Here is a 22,149-nt window from a genome sequence, read left to right as displayed (position 1 = left end):
CGAAATGTGCATCGCTTTAAATAAAGTTCAATTTTTTGTTATCATTCTCATGCACCCGAACCCTCACATTTTCTAAATTTTGTACAACACAATTTAGTTAAATACATATATATTTTTGTAAAGTTCAAAAGAACCCAAAAAAGGGGTACTTTAATTAGTATATTATATATAATAATTTTACTTTTTTCATCTTCAGGTATCTGCAGAGCATTTAAACTTCGGCACAGCAAATATAAATTATTTATTTTTGTGTACTTTTTTTTGCTAGCTTTAACGATGTCTCACTTATACAAAATTCACGCAAGTCATCTGCAGTTTTTGGTCTAAATGTGTTTTGTATCTGTTTTATTTTTGTCACACTGTCGCTTGGGTCAAATTCGAAACCGGGTTTCAACAGTGCATTGCAAAAGCTGCGAAGACAATAAAAATTGAACCGCAAAGCGAGTTTTTAGGCCTGCGACTTTTTTGTCGTCTAAAATATAGTCATATAGCAGGCTAGTATTATTTCATAGACACACAAAAATAAAACCAATTTTGAATTAATCAACTGAACTGTCACGTGGAGGCGCCAGCATCTTACAAAATGCCCTTTCCAAAACTACGTTTATGCATGGGAGTTTTTCATTTGCTTTTTTTAGTTTTTTATTTTAATTTATTTGTATTTATATAAGTATTCAGATATATATTATGTTTATCAAATCCAGATACCGGTTGGAGTCGGCAACTTCTGCTTGTTGACTTTCAATTTGCTAGTTGGCTTTGATTTTGCTTATCGCGGACACGATCACGATTACCATCGGTTCAGCAACCCAATTAGCCCGGGTTCGGGCCGGTTCGAACTTCATGTTACGCTCTTGCTCTTTTTTGGGCTCTGCATTTTGGTTTCCCCAATTTATATGCCCTTGTAAAGGATATTATAATTTTGTCTTGCAATGTGTAACGCATAGAAGGAGACATCTCCGTCTCCATAAGGTATATATATTCTAGATCAGCATCAACAGTCGAGTTGATAGCACAGTTCGTCTGTTTGTCGGGTCGCCCGTCTGTCAGTTTCTAAGCGAACTAGTCTCTCAGTTTTAAAGCAATCATGTTGAAACTTTCTACTGGAGGCAGTACATATGTCGGAATCGGCCGCATCGAACCACTATATCATACAGCTGCCATAGGAACTATCAGTCGAAAACTTTTTTGTTTTTCTAAATATCTTACCTAAACACAGTATTTATTAGTTTCACTTTGCTCCTCATATATATACCCAATCTTAATTACATCGGACTTCTATATCATATATCTGCTGTCGGAACAATCACTCGTAAACTCGTAAACGTATCGTAACCAAACTCGGCATTTATGAGTTTTAGCATGCTCTCCACATATATGCAAAATCTTATCAACATCGTACCACTATATCATATAGCTGCCATAGGAACGATCGATCGAAAAGTCGTTTCTTGTAGGCAAAATATTCTGTTTTTCATAAATACTCACTTCACGTTTCTCACATATTTGCAAAACTGTAAGGCAAACATTTACAAGGGTATCAAATTTTCGGCGTGCCGCAGACTTCCCTACTTTCTCATCTTATTTGATTTTATTTTTTTTTTTTGTGGTTTTGGGCTGCGCAAATGTTACGCAAATTACGAACCACTCTCAATGATTTTCATTTTCGTCAACCGAATAGTTTACAAGGTTATTAACGGTTTGTTAGGCCGCAACGACTTGGAAAATGAAAAAAACAAGAAAATAATATGCACATGCCCTAACATTCCCTCGACATCAAAATGTATATATATGCCTTTTTGTACGGTTTTAATCACAATAAGCACCTGCGGGAGGGTTATTATGAATCTCTATTGTTGTCGCCTGGGAATTTGCTATTTAGCGTTATAATTGCCAACTCTGAGCAGCAATTATTGTTCAGCTTTTCAGTTTAGCTCAATTAAATGTGAAAGATGAGAGCGGCAAACTTTTCATTTAGTTGCTAACTAAGCCCAACTGGCGACTGTGACAGCAACTAATGGCGCCCGCCCACGCGGACTGTGAAAGGGCCTTGGACTTAGCTTTTTATAAACACAATCTCTTTACTATTGTTGACCAACAGGCCAAGCTCGATACCAACAAAGTCAACTAAAATAATATGTTAATGCGTTTAGAGCCTAAAATTAGAACTCTAAATGATCGAGCGAAGTGTGCCAAGTGTGTTAAATGCTCTGTAATCGGAGCTGGGATTGACTTAATGTGTATGAATTACAGAACTGAACTAGATTGGCCCGAATAAACTTAAGCTGCTGCTCAAGTTGTACTCCAAAGGGCCAAAGTTCTCTTTTGCTGTCTTTCATATATCTTGGCCAAGTTTTATGTGCCAATTCTCAGGGTATAAAAAACCAATCTGTTGTCTTTGGGCTTAACATGTTTTTCGAAACTATAAATACATTTGTTAGTCTTTGTTTTGGCTTTTGTGCTAAACAAATTAAATTGCAAACACATTTTATTAGGCAACATTTGCTGAAATTTGAGGGTTTTCGCTCCACACAGCTCCACAAAATTGTGTCCAACAACAAGGTAAACACGCGTGTTTCCTAAAGAACGCTGCCCGTTTGGCCATACAAAGTAGGCGCGCATCGCTTGGCCCTGAAAATCAGCATTAGCTATGCAAAACAATGTATCATATTAGACTGGTAAGACAAAAAAAAATACCAAAATAACAAAAACAACAACTTTTTATATGTGGGCAGGGAATTTCATTGGACTGAAAGCGGCACACGCTGGGGTCAGATTAATACAATGTGCATAAGAAATGAAGCGATAAAAAAGTGGACATAAATTAATAGATTCTGAGAGTTTGGATTGTTTCTTAGCAACAGATAAGAACTAAAACGAACTGCCTAAAACCTGCTTGATAGGCATAATTTTCAGCAAATTCTTTATCTAAATCTTTGGAGTTATTTGATCCTTTGATCAAATCAAATACTTCATCTTTATTTGATCTGGTTACCAACTATTTGATCTTGTTTTGAACTTTTAATCAAATATTTGTATATGGATGATCCTGTGATCAAATATTTGATTAATATAAAATAAACCAGCATCAAGTAAGGATAATTTTGCCAAGCTGCTTAGCTAGATCTTTGGGCTTATTTGATATTTTGATCAATTGATTATTATTTGATCTTGTTATCAATTATTTGATCTTAACAGTTGACCAGTTTCCAGTTAGCACATTTTCACTCGTCTTTAGTCTTTAGGCTTATTTGGCATTTTGATCACTTACGTCTTTGAGTATATCTTTCGGTCTGGATGATCTTTTAGTCAAATATTTAATCTTTGAAAGTATTCAAATTTTAAGAAAGGATAATTATCACTCGAGGATTTGGCTAGATCCTTGGGCTTTTTTATTTGTTTTTTGATCTTTTCATCAAGTTTTAATCTTTACTTGAACCGTTAATCAAATAATTAATCTTTATTTCATCTTGTTATCAACTATTTGAACTCTATGGATTAAATATTTGCTCTTTAACCGTTTTCCAGCTTTGAGTAAGGATAGGATTTTCACTTTAATCCTTGGATTGATTATTTGATCTTTAACAAGATACCAGCTTCAACTAATTTTGACTCAAGTCTTTGGATTAATGTTTTCTTTTGATTAAATTTTGATCTATTGATCAAATTTATTTATTCTTTATTTGATCTTATGATTAAATATTTCGTCTATAAGAGTATATCCGCTTCAACTAAGGATATTTTTCAATAAACTCTTAGGCTAGATCTCTCTCTTTTTTTATCTTTTGATCAAACCTTGTATATTTAAAAGCATTTCAGCTTGAAGTAAGGATGATAGTAAAAACTAAGGTCTTTGGCTATATCTTTCGATTTAGTTGAATTTTTGAAGTATTCCAGCTTCGAGAAATGATAATTGTCAGTAATGTTTTTAATCTATTGTTTGATCTTTGAAAATATACCAGCTTAAAGTAAATATACTTTTTTGTTTGGCGATATCTTTGGGCTCATCTGATCTCAGCTGTGTCTGTTGGCTTGTCACTAATTATGACAAATTCGGCTCATGAAGCTCAGGCAACTGCAACTAACAAGGCCCGAGAGCTTTACGCACCAATGACAGACCCATATTGGTATCAGCCAAAGTAGTTGACCTTTTTTAAGCACAATGGCCAAGAGTCAATGAAGGACAGACCATGGATGTCGGTCCACACATTGTTAAATATTTCAATTTCAATAAAATTTAATGAGACATGAGGCTGACTGATGAATCGCTCGCCTGCTGCACCGCCCAAGTGGCGCATCAGGAATTCCCCCAGGCGAACGTGAGCCAGGCACAGAACCACTTTTCAAGGTTCTAGGCCTAGCCTACCAGCCAACTGGCACGTAGGCCAACTTGTTGGCGCATTGAGCTCGACGTGCTAATCGGTTGCGGGCCAATTAACCAGCGAATCCTGGAATTTACTTCTTGCGCTGACTGTACTGCGGAGACGAGGCTCCCTTTGGCTAGACTTTGGCTTGGTTTGACTTGGACTTGGACTTTGGTCAGATACGGCCTTGGTCACGTAGGCCGAAGACTAACGAAACCAGTCGGCAATTACCCTGGGCGTAGTTTGGCGGCTGCATTCATTTAACAAAAGGTAGTTTTGTTATTTTTTTTTTCTTCTCTGACGCATCTCACATTTGCATTTTGTCATTTAAGTCAGGGCGTTAAGCGAGCATCTGTCAACGGAAATTAAACTTTTGTGCATTTCAAGCGCGTGGGACTGAACCCAAGGGTCAGTGGGTGTTGCTCCAGTTGTAGAGCAAGTCAGGTCTATCAGTTATACAATGCACACACATGCATATTTATATATAGAGATATATATATATAAATATGTGTACATTTAGTCGACACGTAGGCATGTCAAGCATCTGATGCATATCTTTAGCTGAGCTTAAGGAGGGGAATTTCCATAGGCCAAGTTTTTAGCTACGAGAAACTGGAGACTATGAGACCCGTTGGGTCAAAGCCGGTTCAAAAAAACTGTGAATGACAAGTTCTTTAAAAATAATAAGGATAAAAACTGAGCTCTGTATCTAATTCTTAAATATCTAATAAATATCTAATCTAGGTCATGACAAATAATTCACGTGCAGCCATTTATAAATCTTACACGTTGTACAACATTCTGATTCTGAATATTCTTTTCAAATGCATTTTACTTCTCCTTTCACAAATTGTCTTACTATTAGCCAAAAGTGTTTGCCACTTAAAATGCACTTCACGCGTGTTTAATTGTGCTTAATCTAAAAAGTAAATAAAAAACAGTGTAAACATTTCTTTTTTACCCTTTGACCATGTAAACAGGTGAGAGAAGGGGGCATTACAAATTTGTCACAAAATGTAGAAGCAGACGTCTGCGAACCCATTATTTATATATATATACACACATATATATATGTACATCTATAGTTATTATATGTATAAGCCGATGATAGCCTTTCTATTTGGAAAAATCTATCAATAAGTTCACTAATAGAGAAAAGAAAAATTTTCTCAGAACTCAGCTACTTTTTTTTGGAATAATTGGTCCATAATTCCATAAAATATGAATTAATACGATGCTACCATTTTTTCGGAAAGTGGATTGCGGTTTGGACTATTCCCATTAAACTGTTGACTACACTTTTTTATAAATACTACATTTTACGATTTGCCGATTTCATTTATTTTTAGAAAACTAAAAGTCTTCCCTCCGGACTATAAACTCGGGTATATTCGTGTCAGATAAGATCCTAAGAGTAGTCGGACACGCCCACCAGAAGGCGAGCAAGGAAATTCGAAATTAGTCTCATTTTTAGAGTAGTGGTCCTTTTTTAGTAGGTAGATTACAGACAAGCTTCTCCAGAAACTTGCAAAAAGAGACTTCTGTTTCTAAAGATCACTCTTTGAAGTTCACTGCATTTACAGTTTTAGAGTCGTCAAGCCCATAATCCAGAACTTGTTTCTTTATTTATTTTTATTGCTAACTTCAGAAGTAGCTCTGATTGATCGAGAGAAAAGACGGAATCGCATGTATTTTGTAAATGATTTATTTTACCTTTTTTTTTTTGTTGCTTGTAATTTATTGAATTACAAACATGCTTTTGTAAATTTTTAGCTTAAATTATGACGTACCAATCTAATATGCTAGCGAATACCTAAACCTACGCAAATGAATATATGGTGTATATATGGATATCGAATATGGGATCTGTAAGGGTGATACGAATAGGAATAACAATAAAATTAATAAGAATATTAATTAATTTAAGGGAAAAACGATTATTGACCATCACCCGCCCCACGCCCAAGACGCACAAGTTGCGGATGCTTAGATACATATATCGTGTGTGTATATATACATACATATATATGTATATATAAATATACATATAGGAACAGCCAGTCGTGGCCTGCTCCTGGTATGACAAGACCTCGCATTCAATATGAGTTAAGTGTTAAGATTATTAGAACATTTTATGATGTTGTTGTTGTTGTTTTTTTTTGTTTGTTTTGTTTTTCTCATTTTTGTTGTTGTACATTTAAGAGCCCCACACTTAGGTAAACCGGCAAACGGTAGTAATTCACAATCGGTTCTAGCTGCAGTTAACCATTAAGCTGCCAACTTTTTTGTGGCCTTCTTCTGCCGCTCGTTCTCGTTGTCGTTTTCATCGAGCTTGGCGCTCTCGGTGCTGCTCGACTCGGCATCGTACTCTAGATCGGGATCCGGAACCTCGGAATAGTGAAGATGGCCAACCATCTGGGTGCTACCGGGAGCAATTGTTGCCGCACCCACGCCCACCTGCGAGGCGTGTGTGCCATCGCCGTATTTCTCCAGAGTGCGACGCACCAGCTCCTTGGAGGGCTGCTTCATGTCATAGGCCCAGCCAATCCTTTGGAATGTGTCCAGCAACATGGTGGTCATGTTCACCTTGTAGTCGCCCAGCTCAGCTGCTTTGTAGTCCCAGGGGAAGACATGGTGATAGTTGTGCCAGCCCTCGCCCATGGCCATGATGGAGACATAGATGTTCTCGCTGGGCATGATGCGCCTGTGCCAAAAAGAAAAGGAGAAGGAAGCAATTGAATGCTGACAAACATTCAATCAGCAAATTTGCACAGCTACTTACTTGTCGTATGGGCGTGAGCCCCACAGATGAGCTGCGCTGTTCACGGACCAGGTGAAGTTCAGGCTGAACACATAGCGGAATATGCACTGATGCACAAAGGCATGATACCAGGTCTCGTTCCAGCAATAGACCGGCACCATCGTGGGCAGCACAAAGCAGAGCAACGTCTTCAGCAGCACAAAGTATTTCTGATGGAATTGGAGAACGGGATCGGAAACAATGTCGCTCATATCGATCTGCCTGCCACGGCGGAGAACATCCGGATGCTTCAGCATCATCAGCCAGCCGACGTGCGAGAAGAAGAAGCCGCGATTGGCATTATGCGGATCGGCGTCCGTCTCCGAGTACTTGTGATGCACCCGATGATCCCGCACCCAATCGTACATGGTGTTCTGCAACGAATACGAAAACCAATTCGAATTTTTAGTTACGCTTGAAATACTGACAGTTCGTATAGTCAGGGCTTACACCCGCCTAAAGGCACGGTCATTAAATAAGACAAATGTATCTGTCAGATACATTTTTTGTCTATCTTTTGTGGGGCAGTTGTTGTTGTCGCCGCCTTTTGTCAATTTACAGTTTCGGCCCAAGTCGCGCGGTGACAAAAAGGCATTAAGCTGTTGTACTTAATGACGCAATTAATGTTAATTACATTACGACAAATTTACTTTACAATTCGCCACACGGCAAAACAAAGAAGCAAAACAAAAAGCACATAAACAACAACAACAAAACGTTAACCGCAGGTGGGAAACAACATTAGCCGAACATAAATTAAATATGTCTACTAAAATGCCCAAACTATATTGCATAACACAGTGTTGTGACGTCATAAGGTCACGCTGCTAAAAAAGTCGTAGAATGTTGGCTGAAGAAAGGCACACGCTTATGTAAAGCATCTTAATAGCAATATAATTTAATTCAAATTAAAAATTATTTGTAAAAATTTTTAAAGATATTTTTAAATATGAAATATGAAAAATAAATTGTGTCAAAACAAATAAAATAAAAATGTTTAATATATTTAAAAATCTTTTAAATATATATGTCACTCATTTTGAAATATACAATTGGAACTTCAATAAAATTATTAAGTATTTTATTCATAATTTTAATATCTGCAATATTTTCTTTTATGAAAATAACTTCAAAATTCATTAGATTTAAATTTTCGAAGATATATATCTTTATTAAAAAACATCTCTTCAAATTTTAGAATATTTCAATTTAATAAAAAATACATTTTTAATAAAACTCTTTTTGAAACACTGTTTAAATTTTAAATCTCAATCATTAAAAATATATTTAAAAAACCTGTTAAATTAAATTTAATTAAAATATTATAGTTTAATCCCTTTAATAATTTCAGCAATTTTAAAAAAAAAAACTCTTTAAAAAAATTCTTCAAAGAAAAACCTTTTTAATAAAAGTTCCATTTAAAAAATCTATAAATTTAAAAAAAAATAAGTTATTAGTAAAATTAATTTTCTTTCAGTTTGATCAAATGATAATTTTATATAAAAATATATTTATACTAAAAACACTTTTAAAATTGTTAAGAAATATCTCTCCAATAAAATAAACTCTCTATAAATTGCGTTAAATCTATGAATTTTTCAAATCATATTCCCAAAACCTCGAACAATGTTTAACATTTTTGAAGCAATTTCCTGACATTGCCTTAAAAATATTTTAATATAGTATTTTCTAGTATTATTGTAATTTTTGGTTAAACTTAATATTTCTGTATTCATTAATAGCTTGCCATTGCATTGAAAATACCATATTTGTAAAGTGTGATCTAGTTTTTCCAAGTATTTTATTGCTTAGCTTTTCCTTATTCATCTTTTTGATTAAACGCCATATAGCTATATCCATTTATACTTATACTATCTATGTGCTTAACTTACCTGACCAGCAACACAATAGCTGATCATCAGCAGACTCCTCAAGATCGTGTTAGCCTTGTAGCTGCGATGTGTCCAGAAGCGATGGGCGCCCGCGGTAACGCCAAAGCCAGCCACGCCGCCCATAAAGAAGGCTGCAAGACATTTAAAAACAGTATAAATAAATAAATAAAAATAAGAATAGGAGAGGAGACACTAATTAAACTAGAGTCGTCTAACAAACACACCTCCTAACTCCGTCTCAATTGAAAATAAAACCAACAAATATCGTGCTAATTAGATATAAAAAATAGTGTACATATACATACATATATGAAAAAAATTTAAAATACCAAAATTACATTTTGCGGAAATTGAGGCATTTGTGTTATGGTGTTAATTTGTTGGCCAAATCGGTGCACAATAAGCCCAGACGGAAGCTGAGTCGGCGAACGGCATCCACCACAAGGCCAAGGCATGGGAACGTTTTTCAAATTGTTTGATAATTTGACGTGTGGCTGTATCTATGGGTTCGTCAGGTAATTGCAGGCTACGTCAACACGACAGCATAATGACAGAACACGTGACCCAAGACTGCGACTCGCAAACTGTGACCGTGCAGCAGTCACAGTATGAAGCCCATGACGCCCCCAAATGCGGCGTGTGCTTGCCAATAATTGATTAATTGTTTAATGATTCAAGAAATTATTGAATTGTCACCAAACGATGCCGGATGCAAGTGCATGAATCTGCTTGAATGCCAATTGTATCTAACAGATACACGTAGAAATGTGCCTGCACGCCTACAAACTATTACTACAATTAACTCGCAGAGACGCGCGTTGCCAGTGCTTTTCCACAACACCGACGACTAATGACAATGACTAAAGCAATAGAGAGAGAAAAATAATCAGGCAATGACAATTACATTAGTCGAAGAAGCCAGCGAAATGAAAATAAAACAACTTCTCTGACAATGGCGAAGTCGTCAACAATATTCATAGATATTTCGTTTCACAATTTATACTAATGAAAAATTAACGATTTCTTCGCTCAGCCCTAACACACTTGCCAGCCCCCTCCACAGCCCCCCTGCCGGCATGCTGCCACAAAGGTGTTACACACAGTCGAGTCCAACTGAATGAAAGATTAACCTTCAAAAGTTTATTGCTTGATGTTGCTTGGATTGCGACAAGCCAAAAAAAAAAAAAAAAAAAAAACACAAAACCAGTTCTGAAAATAGCCCCAAAAATGTTGGAACTCTATGTATTGCCCCTCTATCGAGCTATCTGGGCGCATGCTGTCGTCGATCATAACATTTGACCACAAAAATGAAAAACATTTGAATGCAATTAAATCAATTTAATCAAATTATAGAATGTGGCCAAAGCCCACAATGCAGGGTCATCAAGGTGTAGCCTAATCCAATTCTTTGACAACCAAATGAAAGCATTGAAAATGCAATGCCAAAAAAATAAACATGTATGCATACATGTGAAATCGGCAAAAGACAAAAATGTTGTTTAGTTAATTTGAAAGTCAAATGAAATGCATAGGCTGCATGAACTTTAGCCAGAGTTCCAGGGTCCAAGACCTTTGCGCAGTTGTGAAATTGCCAAATGGTTCGATGTGGCCTCCCGAAACTTCGCTTGCTGCCCGCGGGTTCAACGTTTCAATCAAGGACGTGTGCACAGACAGATATATATACATACATATATATTGATATATGTGTGATACCCAAATCTTAAATGCATTTCGAGTAAAAACGCTTTTTGTCTGCGCATTTAACAGAAGACTTTACGGATATCGTATTTCTAATGCTAAAAGATACATTTTCAACTGGTTTTTCTTAGGTTTTTCATTAGCTGAGTGGGGGGGTTTTTTTTTTTTGGTACTACGAAATTCAGACTCAGCTAAATGAGATAGATACCAAATTTTAAGGCTTTTTAGGCATTACTATGTACTATATTTGTTATACAATTAAAAATATCTTGTATTTTTATTAGCATTATTATATTAAGTTATTTGATTGCCAACAAAAAGATATCACTCATAATAACCCATACAAATTTTGTAGTTTTCTATCAAAACTTTAATTAACACCGCATTTAGTAGAAACGTGGATAATGGTGCGAAACATCTTTTGTATAACATCAACGCCCCAGAAACTAATTAATATCATTACAGTTGCGACGATCGTGTCAAACACGACAAAAAACACAGAGGGAAAACGTATACAAAATAAAAAGAGCTAAAAAAAAAAAACAAAATGTTGAAACAATCATCTTTGGATCATTGAATAAGCGCTGCACGTCGGCCTGTAATTTGCCAAAATATTTACGAGCTGGACACCGCCCTTAAAAGGGTCTTGCAACGTCTAGACAAGTGCGTGTGCTTGCCCCCTGGTCCATGGTTCGAGTCCAGTGGCCAAGCAATAAATATTAAAATTTACAATACACGCATATTTAAGTTTTTTGTTTTTTTTTTGCTGCTGCTTTAAATTACAATGGAAGTATGCGTCCTGGAATTTCCAATGATGCGCCCATACATGAAAACTGAAGATGGAGCGACGCGACGCGCCGCTGCGCAGCCTGTACTGAGATCTCAATGTCAAACGTTGGGTTTCAATTTAATTTTGGTTATTTTTTCTGTTTTATTTTTTTAATATCGCATGTGGGGAGTACAACTTATGGTGATCATAAATCGTGTGTATTGAGCCATGGCCCTGGCTGCGACTTACATACATGGAAGCTGAGAGCTCGAGTGGCCAAAATGGCGAAGATGCGGCGCGTTTTCGATTTTGTAGATTTGTAGATTTGTTTGCCTTGGCTGAATGCGAGAATTCTTTAGTCGCATTCAATGTTGTTTACTTACAAACAGCCTTGAGACATATGGGTTTTGAGTAATTCTCCCATTAGCCCCAAATAAATATGTGTCAACCGAATGTTCAGTGGTTTTCGGTTTTCTTTTGATACGTTTCGTTTTCGTTTTCATTTTCACAGTTCAACTGTGTCAGTTAATTTTTAAGCTGAATTTGCAAGCGATGGCAATTTGTGAAAATACGAGTACAGTACAAAAACAAATAAATGGCAAAACAAAACCAAAACCCTATAAACCCGATGCCATATGAAATTTCAATATGGCGAAGGCAACGAAGACAACGCCGGCAGCAAAGTCAACGGCAAAGCCAACGTCAGCAGCGCGACGGCGACAGCGCGATGCTAGCGTGGTAGCAGCGACTGCTGGCCGAGGGAAAAGCATGTTAAGTAGCAATTAATTAATGTCAATAAATGAGAGTTCGAAGTATAACTGTAAATGTATGCAAAAAAGTTATGAAATACTCGAAATGCCCCCACACAAATACACACACACTTACACAAGCAATCAGCGCAAGACGCTTAAAATGATTTCTACTCGCTTCTGCTCAGGCCTGTTCATTTCGTTTTTCACTCTCTTCAACCCATGCGGATAGATTGCAAATAATGGCCATAGGTGGGCAGAAGAGAGAGTGAAAGAGTGAGAGGTTATGCGTAGAGTTGGAGCCGGAGAGCAAAAATGGGACATGGGCGAATGTGAAATACATGAACATAAGGTAACAAAGCATGAGATGACACCACACAAAAATGTTTATATACATATATGCATATGTATATACATATATAATCATCAGTAATTTCCGAATCGAAGAAACCGCAGTTGTATTTATTGTTGATGTAACTTGCTGTTGGCAGGTGGGCAACAGACTCTTTTCGACACCTTTCTCAAAACTCACAACACATTTCCCAATCCGTATGCCCACCAGCTTATATAAGCCCCAATATAGGGTCATCTCGTCCGACTTATACTCACACCAGAGGGTTGAGCTCAGGCGCAGCTCGTTCAGCGGATAGGTGATGAAACAGATGACGGCGACAATGTGCAGCAAGGAGATCTGTATGACTTTGTCCCATTTGAGCGGTGCCTTTAACTGCCAGCCCAGGATATTGTCGCCCTTGAAATTGCGCGTATACTCCTCCATATTAATTTGATCCTTGGGTATGTGATTGACCAGATGTTTTGGGATGTTCCTGGGCGACGGCGGTGCTCCTACCGACATCGGCAGCTGCTGCTGCTGCTTGGGGCGCGGCGCCGACTCCGGCGATGAATCCTCACCGCGACGAGCCTGCACCTCGCTGCTCAGCTTGGCACGGCGTGTCATTAGCGGGGGACTACCCTCACCAGTGCTGGGCATTGGCGTGGTGCTGCACACGCGCTCCGATGTGGACAGGTGACCCATTTGGTAGTGCTGTCTATGGCTTTGTGGGGGAAGGGGGAGGATTGTGACTCGGCTATGCTATTCCGGGCTTTTCACTTCATGCACAATGCTTGGGCTGGCGGAAACCCAGGTTTCGTAATTGCCGCTCCAAATCCAAAACTTTCTTCTTCACAGATTTACACACTAAACAATTTTTTTAATTGCAGTTGAAAGTACGTTTTGTTGGCTTTGTCGCCTGTTTTTTTTTTATTTTGTTGGTTTTTATTTTTCGGGTTTTTTGTTTTGTCGTTTTTCGCTTTTGGTTTTATTTGGCCTCTTGCTTTTGCCGCTTTTAAACGCGCACTTGTAACACTCGTCTTGAACGCGGCCCTTTATTTTATTTCTCTTTGTTTTGTGTATATGTGTGTGATATATGTGGGCCTTTGGCGTAAGACCGCAGTTTCTCTTTGGGGCTGGGACTCAACCTGGATTTGGGTTTTCCTTGCGCTCTGACTATCTAACGAACTTAACACGACGCCGTTCCGTAGACAAGTGATCGCAGCCAAAACTTAAAATTTCTACCCTATGCCGGCGTTGGCTTTGACGTTGCCGTTGGCGTTGGCGTTGCAGTCGGCGTCGCTGGTCGCTGCTGCTGCTGCTGCTGGGCTGACATACCACCAAACTGACTGATTGACCGACTGACTGAATGTTGTTGTTGTTGTTTTTGTTATTGTTGTTGTTGTTATTGTTGTGGTGCGCACTGTGGACTCAGAAAAGGTAAAGCAAAGACAAAAACAGCAAACTTAAGGCCAAGATTATGCCACCATACAAACACACATCATACACACACACACATACACACATGCACCTGTAACAGTGCCGATCTTCGTTTCTGACTTCGGCACAGAGCTCGAGCTTTAGTAGCAGCTTCGGCTTCGTCTTCGGCGTCGGCTTCGGCATCGACTTTAACTTTAGCTTTTTGGCTACGCCGCAACGCACAGCATCAGCCGCATGGACGGGTAATATTTTAAGTTTTTTTTTGTTTTTGGTTTTTTTCTGTTGCCAGCTGCGGCTGCTAGCTGCTTGCTGACAGCTTCCAGACAATCGACAAGAAGTCTGCTGGCTGAGCGCGTCTGATTACTCAGCCAAGTTGTTTCCTGTTGAGCATTAAGCAATTTTTTGGGCGTGATCTAAGATACACGTATGTAGATGCTGCTTACCAAATGTTTTTGGCGCTCTAACAAATATGTTTTTGCATTTGCAACTTGCATGCATCAACAATTTGGCAGCTCTTGTTCACTAACGAAATAGATTTAAATCATACAACTCACTATGTCAACGTGTTATCAGTGTATAGCTTTTAGCCATAAAAGATATTTAATGACCTATAAAAAAAATTAAAAAGCAAAATTTAAATTATGTAAATATCAGGTTTATCATTCGCTTGCCGATTTCTATTTGGCATAGCTTAGAAAATGACACTCTGCCGGCGACTGTACCCAGCGTCTAACGCCTGATCAAATGTAGTGCAAAAGCATTTTACAATGGCCAGCGACTAATTCTGTCAGTAGCCTGTCGGTATTTGCATAATAACAAACATTTCTCAATCAATCTCTCCTATAAAATCCCAAAAACGTGGCATATACACACACACACACACACACACACACGCACAGTGTGTTGTATTTAAAATTGGATCCGCAGTCGCAGTTCGTTGTTGTTGTCGTGTGGCCTTCTCCACTTTGGCTTTTTTGTTGACCAAAGTCAAAAACCGTTCGATGATCATGAAGTTCAACAACAACAGCAAAAACAACAACGAAACAAAAACAGCAGCCGCAATAGCAGAGACTGCGTTGCTTTCTCTTTACGTAACGCCAAAGACAAAAGCCAAAAATTAATTAAAAGGCAGCAAAAACAGCAAACTAAAATAAAAAGCGAGCACTAAAAGGAAGCACCGCAGCTCGGCGCGATCTTAAGAAAAAACGTAAACGAAACGCCGAAAAATTCATTCGGCTCGCACGGTCTTAACTATTTCGGCGATTCCCGTGCACTTACGAGACAAGCGACAAACGACATTTAACGTGTGGTTGTTGTTGTTGTTGTTGTTGTTGATGTTGATGTTGATGTTGCTGTTGTTGTTGTTGCTGCTGTTGTTGTCGTCGTTTTTGTGGTTTATGTTGTAAGCTTCACACATTAGCAAATTTAGCTGAACATCAGATTTCAATTGTCAAAAGAAAAAAGAAATAAAACATCCCCACTTGACCACAAAGCAAAGCTACACTGCGCAACATAAAGAGGGTATTCGCTTGCAAAATTTAGGGCATCGTTAGAGCAAGCAAAAAAGGTGGGCAATGTACTGCACTTAAACCTGTTGAGAGTTTGAAGCGTACACTAATTATAAATATTTATGTGAATTTAACTGTTTATCGTAACTATTTTAATATAATTAAGTTTTTTTTTTTTGTTTAATTAACTATGTTTATCGTAAATATTTTTAATATATTTTAGATGTTTTTTTAATTAATTTTGTTTATCGTAACTACTTGAATGTATTTATGTTAAATTTAATAAAGTTTATCGTAAATATTTGAAATATATTTCTACTATTTTAGTTTAATTTAACTTGTATTTATTTATTCTGTATTTAGTCTTTAAGCTTGCGATAAACTTTAATTATATTTATCGTAACTATGTGAAAATATTGTGACTATTTTTGTGTAATTTGTCTATATTAATATATATTTTAGCTATTATTTGTATTAAAACATTATTTTAATCGTACGATTTTTTGTTTTGTTATATTTAATGTAACTATCTAATAGTCGTAACTATTTTAAATATATTTTAACTATTTTTATTTATCGTTAAGACTTGTTTTTTGATTCATTATGATTAATTATGTTTATCGTTAATGGTATTTAATAAGTTTCAAATATATTTTATACTAGCGGGTATAACCCGGCCTTGCCCGTGGCACGTATGTTATAAAATCAACAAACTTAAAATTCACAAAAAAAAACTTTGAAATGTATTTTCCACCGAAGGAGTTTCGATTCTGCGAAAAATGTGAAACACGTCTCAAAAGATTTTTCTTATAGATCTTTGGAAATAAATTTGAACACAAAACGTCATCCACCAAATCTTCGACCCCCATTTGCACCAAGGAGGGATGGATTTTTCAAAAAGTGTGAAACACCCCTCAAATGAATTTGAACATAAATCTTTTAAAATGAGTTTGGGCCCGATCGGATGGTAAACAAAAAACTTTCGTACAAACGTTTTCCGCCAATTTACCACTGTTGCGGGTGGAATTTCCCAAATCGCTGAAATACGTATTCATTAAGTTCTTATTGAGAGCTTTGAAAATAAGTTTGAAGCAAATCGGACACAACTTAAAACTTCGCCCAAAAAATCTTTGAATCACATTGCCCCCGAAGAAGTTTTAATTCTGCGAAAAGTGAAAAACACGTCTCAAATGAATTTTCATATAGATACTTGGAAATGAATTTGAGGGCGAAACGTCACCCACCAAATTTTTGACCCCCATTTCCACCAAGGAGGGATGCATTTTCCAAAAAGTGAGAAACACCCCTCAAATGAATTTGAACAAAGACCTTTGAAAATAAATTTGAGGCCGATCGGATGGTAAACAAAAAAGTTACATACAAACGTTTTTCGCGATTTTTCCACACTTGCGGGTGGAATTTCCCGAAACCCCGTCTTAACGTGCACTTACATCACATAAGGTAGCTACAGTGAAAATTTCAGCTTCCTAGCTCTTCCGGTTTGGGCTGTGCGTTGATCACCAATCAGTCGGTCAGTCAGTCAGTCAGTCAGTCAGTCAGGACAAACAGTTTTATATATAGAGATATTAGGTTATTTGCTTAAATAATGTTAAGTTCTTAGTTGATCGTAACTATTCAAATATATTTTTACTATCAGTTTATTTAATATTTTTGTTTAATATATCGGAGAAATATATATTAAAACAAAATTGTTTTACATTTTTTATTTAATAAATTAAACCCCGGACTTCGAGCCAGCTAAATAAATATTTGCTTAATTTACGTATGTTTATCGTAAATATTTAAATATTTTGACTAACGTACGAAGTCCGTTTCTTGAAACTTTTATATAATAAAACGTGATATCCACTTTTTCCTTTCTTTTATTAACTTTACACCCAAGTCTTTTTGAGTTGGAGCTCTGGCTTTAACTTAGGCATAATAATTATATAATATCCAACTCTGAGTTTCGAATCAATACTCTTTTCTTGTCGATTTGCTCGTATCTAAATTTTATTTGATATTAATTGAAAAAATAACCTTACCTCTATATAGCCCTAAATTTAGACCTATTTATAATTATGCCTAAGTGCGTAGCTTGCACTTTAATTGAGAATAGATTTGGGCATTTTCTATAAAACCTAACAAGCAAAATCACCACAGATTTAATAAAATTTGATTATTTGAATATTACTTAATAATATTTACAACAAAACATTAACAATAAATTTGTCAGCAAAGTTTCTGCAATGAGGTGAACAAATTATATTCAAGATCAAACACACATCTTTGACAACTTTACGATCTATTAGCACACATTGCAAATTGTGAGAGGATTTGACAAATTACTTCGTTTGCTTCAATATTGCTGAGTGTTCGTACATATGTATTCATTTGGCCAACACTCGCAAAATATTCAGTCAGTAGCGTGTTTTTTTTTCTGATTTATTGCGCAGCTTCACGGAGCCAACTTTGCGCAGCGTCAGCGTTTTTTATGAGCTCAAAACAATGAAACATTCTGGGCCCAGAAGAATTGCACGAATCTGAACAAAGCCGATGACTATATACGCATCATTACCAAAAGTTTGGTCGTACTTTGAGCGCTAACAATGCGAGTAAGCGTCATATTTCTGAAAACTAATGATTTCCTTCTTTTGAGCCACATTTGGCCACAATCAAAAGCCATTCATTGCGGGGCTTTGAGTCGTATGAAAACACAATTTGCCGTCGATTAGTTGGCTAAGGTTCATTTATTTATTTTTTAAAGGTTTTTTTTTGTCTTAGGTTTTTTTCTGAAAAGGCGTCATTTGTTTTTGGCCAAAGCAGCGAATGCTTTTGTTCAGGGTTATAGCCAAAATGCACCAAAAACTGGTACTTATTTATTCACTGCTACACTGGTCCTTTTATTAGCTGTACATTGGTACTTTGAAATTTCACCCCTCCGCTGTGTGATTTGGGTATTTACTTGCTCAAGCTCTGGTCACACTGGCAGCGGCAGCGCAAACAGAGCAACATGCTCTGCATTAGGCATCATTGGCCATTGAACAATAAACATTAAATATTAAACATTACACAAGTTAAAGCCGTCAACAATAAATTGCGTATCTGGGCAACCTTCAACTGTCGCTCAGTTGACTATTTCTATGAAAATAAAAAAATAGCAGCCAACACAAAAACAAATTAACATAACAAAGCGCAAAAGTAGGCACAACGCAAGTGCAATTTGCAACAAACTTAATGCCCAAGCGGAGCATGAACAAAAAGCTATCCACACACGCACACACACACACACATATTTATTTGTGTGTGTGTGTGTTTAGCTACAAAGTATTTTGTGCCTGCCACTGCCACAAAAAAAGTCAAATCAATGAAGAACAGCTGTCGTTGAAGCACCGTATATCAAATACGCTTTATGATTTAGTTTATAATTTATAAAAAATAAAAAATAGAATATTTTTAACTGATCTTAACTAGAGATCTGTCAAATAGTATAGCGTGGCATATTAGAATATATATTAGTATATTATTAGATATTTTTATATATTCATACTCTATAATTATAAAGTATAATTCAGTCTCATTATTCCTAAGTATCTTGTTTACTTACAATCTATCTGTAAACACAGAATAGTTTACATAAAAACTACTCATTTTTTAGAAATTTTTAAGCGTTTTTTTATTATATTTTTAGTTTAGTCAAAACTCTGACTTAAACAGGCAACCTACAATTAAATTACAATTCTATTTATTCAATATTTAGGTTATTTACATTTTTCTAGCCCTATGAGAGCTCTCTTTATCTATCAAAGCTTTGTAATATACATAAGCATCTAATAATCCACTTGATGGGGCTATAAGAAGCAGATTTATTTCATTTCTAGTAAATTTACCATATAATTTAGCCAATAAGTAAACGCTTTAATGAAAAGAAAATAAAATAGAAAGAATTTGTTCGACCAACATACATTGTATATCATTGCCAAAGTACCCCACTCCAAGGGTATTCGAAACAACTGCAAACTTTGCGCCGGCGCAGCTTTTAGCTGGCAAATTCATTAGTAATCACTTCACAGCCATTAGGAATTAGTACAAGTGCCTCGCTCACACACACACACACACTATAAAAACCAAAATATCAAATAAGCACAAAATTTGACTATATATAGCTCAATATCTGTATATATTCAATAAAATACTAAATTGGGTTCAAGAATTCTCTGTAAAAAAAGAAAAGCGAAAGGAATTAGAATGTGCCGCATTGTTAACAAGAAAACATATCTTAAGATATGTCTAATATATGTGTCTATAGTCTTCCATAACTGGTTAATCAACCCATACCGACACCTCATATAATTTCTTTAACTTATCGTCTTGGCCTTCTATGCAAATAGAGCTATTTCTGAGCATATGTCTGATATTTGATGATCATTATCTATTAAAAGGAAGTCTGACGAATTTCAAGCGTTTGTAGACAAGAGCAAACACCATGTTCCCACCACAAGAGAAGCCAACACAAAAACGTTTTACTCGAGTGTACTCGACTGCAAAATGCCCTGTATACCTCAATCATATTAATAAGATTATTGTTTATAAGACCACGCTTTACATTCTTCAAATCATAAATATAGCCCAATATGAATTCCGAATTATGTAGTTTCTTACAGATTCAAACTCTTGGGTGCTGCTTCATCCGCTTGCTCCACACTTTTGAAAATTGAATGCAGAAATAACTCACATGTTTCAGGTCCAATCTTCATGAAATTTGAAGGGCATAAGCAGGGGAGCCAAATATATGTGCATTCCAAATCACAAGACCCTAGCTTCAAAAGTGGCTATTTTAAGGAATTTTATGAGAATCGGTGGAGTTATCCAAAAAGTGAAATATTTCTAGTCCTTGTATACTATCCGACAGCCTACATACCATATTTGGCATAAACAGCTCTTAAAGTTCTCGAGATATGCTCAAAAATCCAAATCTGAAAATCGATTTTTATCGAAATTTTGGAAATGGGACGAGATATCGATAAAAAAAATGATAAGCTCATCTTGCGCATGGCATAGTAGAATATATATTTAAAATTTGAAACCTCTAGCTTTTGTAGTTTCCGAGGTCGATTCCATCGTCCCTATAAGGAATATATGTACACTATGGGAACAAATTTGTTTTCTTCTGCCTTTCACATGGATGCGCACAAAAACAGTATACCCTTTTGTATCTCACTTTTCTGGGTACAGGGCATGAAAAAGCACATTTAAATTCCATTTAATTTGCAATGCAGAACTCAGATTTAAACGCGCCCAGCTTGATTGGGCGCAGCTCAAGCGCAAAACCTGGTCCCAAAAACTGTTGAACTAGTCAATATTTGAGTTGGTAACCAGCAGGAGCTGTGCGAATAGAATACCCGTCGATCTATGTATGCTACTTAGCTTTTAGACGCATCATAAGCGGAGTTTTATTTCAATTTTTTTCTATCTCAACCAGGCTTCTGTGCGGGCCAAGTGCGCAAATATTGACGCATCAATCAAGCGCTGGGCAAACATTGCGTATTGGTGATAATTTATTGAGTGCGACTCATTTAATTTGCTCAAAGTGCCAGCAACAATGCAACGACCGATCCGCACCTCAGATAAACCCCCGTCCGCTGGGAAAACCTCAAGCCATTCGATGGCCAAGTTGAAAGGCAGTCAGAAAAAACAAATGTTGATGTTGAAAATGTCGTTGGCACTCGTAAAACAAATTCGAAAGCCTAATTATAAAGATTTGTGAGCTTGTTTAGGGCCGGTCGGTCCAGCACATGCTTTTGGGCTTGCAGTTGGTTTAGGGTTTGCACTTATCGGCATAGTTATCGCAGCTGGGCATTGGGCAACCAGATCCGAGGTGCAACTTTGCTTGACAAACCTTGAAAGTCTATTGATCCATCGAATATAATTAAAAAGGGTATAAAGAAGCTCCGTCCCATACAGTATATTTTCTATACTTGATCTCGTCCCCAAGTCGATCTAGCCATGTCCCTCCATTTGTTCCTCTGCACGTCTTATATATTTTAACTTATAAGTATTCTCTTAAATCAAACGCAGAGCAAGTGAATGTTATCATTTTGATAAGTATCGATTTTGAGACTTGTTTTTTTTTTTAGGTATACCTTTACCAGATTTCGAATATTTCACTTTATATTTATAGGTAAGAAAGGGTATATTTATTTTGGGCATGTGTGCGTAACGGGCAGAAAGATGCATATCCGATCTTGATCAGGAGTGTCTGACCCGAATTAGTCGTGTCTTTCTGTCGGTCCGCCTGTATGAACGCGTAAATCTCCGTAATTTCAAGACTACAGACTTGAGAAGAATTTAACTGATTTTTTAAGGCTGTAAGAACTGTAAGAGCTTTTTTCGCAAAATTTGGTATGTGGGCTATCGTACAGTATACGCAGACTAGGAACATTTCACTTTTTGCTTACCTCAACCCTATCCCCACAAAATTCAAAATCATGTTTCAAGCCTAAAGCCTTCTGATTTGGTCTATACATATATTTGGCCATGCTCATGCCCTTTTAAGTTTAATAAATGATCGGACTATAAGCACCGAATGCATTCAAGA

At 36.7% G+C, this 22,149-nt stretch overlaps 1 protein-coding gene across 1 annotated transcript; it reads right to left on the bottom strand.

The window, feature by feature from the left end:
• Positions 1-6,053: 6,053 nt before the first annotated feature.
• LOC135438781 (acyl-CoA Delta(11) desaturase) lies at positions 6,054-13,826 on the bottom strand. Its single transcript, XM_064697266.1, has 4 exons — positions 12,882-13,826; positions 9,057-9,187; positions 7,147-7,538; positions 6,054-7,068 (listed from the first exon to the last, which is right to left on the bottom strand). Exons 1-4 carry the CDS (start codon positions 13,306-13,308, stop codon positions 6,633-6,635), a joined length of 1,386 nt encoding a protein of 461 aa, XP_064553336.1. The 5' UTR covers positions 13,309-13,826; the 3' UTR covers positions 6,054-6,632.
• Positions 13,827-22,149: the final 8,323 nt, after the last annotated feature.

This window comes from Drosophila montana, unplaced genomic scaffold (assembly GCF_035044405.1).
Source record: "Drosophila montana isolate Dmon_TW-CO22-7 unplaced genomic scaffold, ASM3504440v1 contig_3848_1, whole genome shotgun sequence".
Taxonomy (NCBI): Eukaryota; Metazoa; Arthropoda; class Insecta; order Diptera; family Drosophilidae; genus Drosophila; species Drosophila montana.
Note: the sequence above shows the minus strand (reverse complement) of the source record. Positions and strands in the feature narration are given on the sequence as shown.

Excerpts from the sequence above, each read along its gene's own strand:
- LOC135438781 (XM_064697266.1), bottom strand. The coding sequence starts at position 13,308 with ATGGGTCACCTGTCCACATCGGAGCGCGTGTGCAGCACCACGCCAATG. Across the intron at positions 9,188-12,881 it reads CCTGAGCTCAACCCTCTGGT|CCTTCTTTATGGGCGGCGTG; the intron begins GTGAGTATAAGT and ends AATGTCTTGCAG. Across the intron at positions 7,069-7,146 it reads GGCTCACGCCCATACGACAA|GCGCATCATGCCCAGCGAGA; the intron begins GTAAGTAGCTGT and ends TTTTTGGCACAG.